At 43.8% G+C, this 5,049-nt stretch overlaps 1 protein-coding gene across 1 annotated transcript in view; it reads right to left on the reverse strand.

Moving 5' to 3' along the window:
• IL17D (interleukin 17D) overlaps nucleotides 1–5,039 on the reverse strand; it is a 9,356-nt gene extending 4,317 nt beyond the window's left edge. The window contains 2 exon segments of the mRNA XM_009866541.1: nucleotides 1,454–1,523; nucleotides 4,704–5,039. Coding sequence (XP_009864843.1) covers nucleotides 1,454–1,523; nucleotides 4,704–5,039 — 406 coding nt within the window.
• Nucleotides 5,040–5,049: the final 10 nt, after the last annotated feature.

A 5,049-nucleotide genomic window follows, 5' to 3' on the forward strand; every position in this document is an offset into this window, starting at 1 on the left:
AGGACTGGAGAAGTGCAACTTTGGACGGGCACCCAAGTGCCCTCCTGCATCGTGTCATTTGCTGTAGCCACTGCTGCAAACTAGAGCCCAGCAGTTCCGATGAGGGTGGCCTTGTCCCTCGAACTCAGGACAAGTTATGTAAGGCCACCTCTGCCTGGCCAGCACTCCTGATTTACAAAGGACGGGAGCAGGGAGCTGTGCCGGGCTGCTCTGTTTCCATCTGCTGGAACAAGAAGCGGGTTTGTAATGAACTGGAACCACTAATGAAGTGTGACCAGTTCCAGGCTGCTTTTCCTTACGACCCTGCGAGCGCTTTGAGAGCTCCAAGTGCAAAACAAACTTCCTGCCATTTATGTACTAAGCTTGGAAACTCAAGAGTAAGTTTTCTGTCAGAAGTAAAAATCGTGCAGACTTAATCCGTCTTGTCCTGTACTGCTACTTCCATATGTCGTATTTTTAATAATGTTATCACTTCATAGTTTCCAAGCTTCTAAATCCAGCAGGTCAGGTGCTGGGCTGGGGAAGGCAGAAACAGCCGCCCCTTCAGAAAATCACTGTTAGCATTAGGCTAACAGCTGGAGGTTATCAGAAGTCTAATAAGCAGATCATCATCCCTTTACTTCACACTCTGAAATACTTAGAGGATTAAGAGCTAACAACTTTTTTTTCTTGGCAAGACACTTAGTTCTCTGCAGCAGATGTTCTTTTGTTCACATCATGCTTAGTTTGTTTTATATACAGGTAGTAAGTATGCTGCATGCACAAATTAGCCTCGCATTAACGGATTTTCTGAAGAGTTGTATAAACACATACCCAACTAAAAAAGGATATTGGTTCTGTGCCCCCTTCTGTTCTTTCCCTCTGCTGTATCTTTGGGATACACACATTGTGCTGCATGATAATGCTAAATCCTGGAAAATTCTCTTGGCTAAGGTTCCCAAAAATCATTGGAATATTAGTAAAGGAAAGCTCTCTTGTATGACTTTTTTCAAAAACACTGCAGACAAGCTTGGCTTTTACCAGTAAAAAAAAGGACTTGCCTGTATTTGTTTTATTAAGATTTTATGTAGATAAGCACTAAACCAAGGATGCTTATAAACTGAAACTGGTTTTTGTAAAAACAAGCTGCACAATGTTTGAGAGGGACTAGCTAACGTGGGATTTCATGATCAGATCAACACTGGCAATAAAAATTAAATGTAAATTAACCCTTAGTAGATGCAGAGGCCCCAGAGACAGAGAAGCCAAGAGATTTGGAAATTCAGGAACAGGAAGGACTTCTTGAATACATGTGAATTTTTGCCAAATCCATGCAGAAGACTCTGAATGTATTTCTATGAACTAGCGATGAATGTTATTTAGCCTTAAGATAAGAGAGCTGACATACAGAGCTGATCAGCGAGTGGCACCTGTGCTCTGCAGGACCACGAACGGAATCACAAATCAACGCTACCTGTGAACGTGCTGTTCACTTCAGCGTGATCACATTTTTCAAGCGTTACTCTGAGCTTTGTGATCAGACCCTGCAAACATTTAGGCACGCATTTAAAATTAATCCTTTTGATAGTGGCCCCTGTCCATGAGCGACTTGCGTGCCTGTGTTCATCTCTGGAGCTGAGCCTGCTTGGTAAAGATTCATCGTGCTTAATGGCTTCTCTACCTTTTGACAAGCAGCACCCATCCTGTGCTGTCGTTGGCAGGGATCCATAGGGGTAAGACAACCCGTATCACTGATTCTTGTGAAGCAAACATGAACCATAGCAGCAGCCATGCCCTTGCCACCTGTACAAGCAGACTTTCTGGGTTTCATTGACTGTCCACGTAACATGACTGAAAAGGACAAGTAACTCCTGGATAGATGTGACAGTTCGGCACAGTCAGCCTGAGGACTTCATGGCAGAGCTTCTGCCGCTGGCCCTGTTTTTTTAAAAAAATGGGTAACTAGACCAACTTCCTGAAGTGCCGAGCAAATGCAGTATGCCCCAGGTCCCACTCCAGCCAACTGATTTCCGTCAACTCCTCTGTCTCTTTAAAGCTCTGCAGGGTAAAGAGTGATTTGTGTGATGAAACTTTCTGCTCTGAGTTACACACTGATCTCCTGTGGCCATCAGGATGGAATTTCAGTATCAGGCAGATGAACTAATATTCCTCCTCTAACTTTTGCCTCAAATACCCCCCATTGGTTGCTGCGAGCAGTATGATCATGGACCAGACGGATCTGTGGTGTAATCCATGTGCAACTCCTGCATCTCTTGTAGCAAGCCAAAAATGAGGTAAATCCTGATTTCTGTATGACCAATGAAAGATCCAGTAATCGAAAATAAATAGTAACCACAGAGGAAAGACAAGGAAAGGTTTATCTGGATTTTGAGCCAATCAAGCCTAATTCACACGAAATAAAATGACAAACCTGGATATCCAAGACATGGTAGGGTGAATGTTATACACAGATATCTAAGTAATGTATTCAATTCCTTCTCACAAATGCTGATATGCAAAAACTTCAGCTGACTTGAACCGAACGGTCATGTGAGCAGAAAAATTACAAGAAGCAGTGTTAAACAGCTGGGAACAGGTGCCAAGGGGGATATGCAGGGGAAGGTAAGCAGAGCCAGACTTTATTATTAATGACTTGGAATAGGGAGTATTAAGAGTGTGTTAATGAAATCTGCAGATGGTAACAATGGGAACTGCTGCAACACCAATGAAGACAGAGAAATGGCACGAGGCATCTCAGACATTAAAATGCAAGTCAAAAAGAAAAAAGACCTGTTGTGTACAGAGCAGAAATCAACTGCGTTGTAACTCTTCCAGGGCAGAGGAGAAGTTGGAGAGCGGGATAGCTGTGAGACATGCTGACACAGGGCAGGCACCTTGACGCAAGCTTCAAATAGTCAAATGCAGCCTCTGAGGGGGTGTCCTGTCAGGGTGTACATGAGGGGTCTGCCCACAGCGAGCTCATTTCTAGGCATTCACTACTGGAACAACTCTGGCGATCGAGGAGGCAGCTCAGGAGACAAAAACGAATGACAAAAGTGGAGCAATATGTGAGGAAAGATGAAAAAGAATTAAATGTAAGTAGGCTTGTCAAGAAAGTACTGTATTCCAGGAGAGAGTTCTATGTAATTTTTCAGACTAACACGCCAGCCACGGAGAAGAAATTTTTAGGACTGTCTAAGTGAAACCGGTTAACTGTTGACAAGATGCAAATGTGCCATGACTTGCAATCTTTAATGGAGACAGTAGCTCTAACAGGATTTGGGAACTTGCTTCCAGGATAACCAGGTGAACACCACAGATCAGACCAGATACTCATAATGTTTTTTTCTGTCTGGCTTTAAAAATCTATGAAATAGCAGGTTGTAATAGCAAATGCACCTTACTATCCATAATGAGCTATTTTATATTTTACACTTGCATCACACGAATGCCCACAAATGATACAGTAAAAATGCAATCAAGAAGAAAAGCTGTAAATGAGATCTGTTAATTAGACAGTGTACTCAGGCCAATTCACCCTAGAGAACCAAAGTATAATTTCAGCTTTTGCTTTTTTTTCCACTATTTTTTCCACTCTCTTTAAAAATTTTTAGTTTGGAGATGTCATCTAGTTACTTGTATGTGAATGGTTGGTGGTCTGTCTCAAAATGTTTTGATGGAAAGTACAGTGGATTTACTGTTTCTTAGTAACATTCTGTAAGCCAGGCCCCAACTAGCAGCTGGCTCTCTCTTAAGAAGTGAGCCTATACAAAGCTCCAGTTGAAAATATATATCTGCCCAATGAGATGTGAGCATGGAAGGCACCTCTTCAGATCATAAGAACAATTTTCTGACAGTATTTGGCAAAACCAACATTAAAAAAACCCCTGAGCTTAATGGGAGGTGTTCCATCCATCATACCTCCTTTTTTGCACGCTTAGGTAGCTTAGAAGTTCCTTAGCTTGCTTATAGAAAACATATTACTAAAAATACTATTTCTAAAAATACCTTGTTTATGAAAGGCTTATTAGGCAAATAAGCCATTTCTCTCTCAGTAGGATCACTTCTTAGGCCAAAAGTGGGCAAAAACCATGTCACAAGATAAATATTTACTGGAGATCACTAATGAGATATTTTAAGTTTGCTGATACACAGCAACTGCATCAAGGTATATACAAAGGATAATGCACAGAAAGTAGCAAGAAAGTAAATTGCTTTTAAGGCTGCGCATGTTTTGGCTTCGTGTTGTCTGCAGGGTCTTTACAGAAAGCTGAAAACAGAGAACCCAATCGGTCAGTCTTATTCGGACAAAGCTATTACACTTGATAGTGAGAATGTGATCACACGCTGGATTTAGCGCTCTCAGTCAGTGGTTTCCAGGCTTTTTCAGAGCTCCCTACAGAAGTAATGACCGTTATTTTGTGCATTAACCAGCCTAAAACTAGATTTACTTCAGCATTTTTACGCCCTCCCTAAAAATAATCCATCAGCTCCTGTTCCACCTCAGGGGAGAGGTGTTTGCAAGGAGTAAGTCAAAAACACAGATACAGAAAATAGCTGCACTTATTCACGACCATCCCTGGACGTGTTTAAAAACCGGCTGGATGTGGCGCTTCAGGAGATGGTTTAGTGTTAAGGTGGTGTAGGGCTGTAGGTCAGCCTTGATGATCTTGAAGGTCCTTTCCAACCTTGGGGTTTCTGTGATTCTATGATTCCTTCCCTACCCCCTGCAGCCAGCGGGCCGGCCAGCCCCGGGCAGTGTCTGTAGGCAAGGGCAGGGCTCTGCCAGTCTGCGAGACCAGCGCACGCACCGTGCTCTGACACACCGTGAAACCAGCAGAGCGCCCGCAACCACGTCTCAGGGAACGAACGCAACTGAGCCCCTCCGGGGCTGCAACAAAGTCGGGGGGAGCGTTCTTGGTGACGGTCCCTCGCCGAGGGTGCTGAGGGAGGGTAACACGGGTCGCTTGGCCGAAGGGACTCTCGGAGGGGCGGTCTCCGCTGCCGGGTGGGTGTGAGCTCCCCCTCGCACACCTTCCTCCACCTCCTTCATCTTCCATGTCTCTTTCT

The sequence above is a fragment of the Apaloderma vittatum genome, unplaced genomic scaffold (assembly GCF_000703405.1).
Source record: "Apaloderma vittatum isolate BGI_N311 unplaced genomic scaffold, ASM70340v1 scaffold4313, whole genome shotgun sequence".
NCBI lineage: Eukaryota > Metazoa > Chordata > Aves > Trogoniformes > Trogonidae > Apaloderma > Apaloderma vittatum.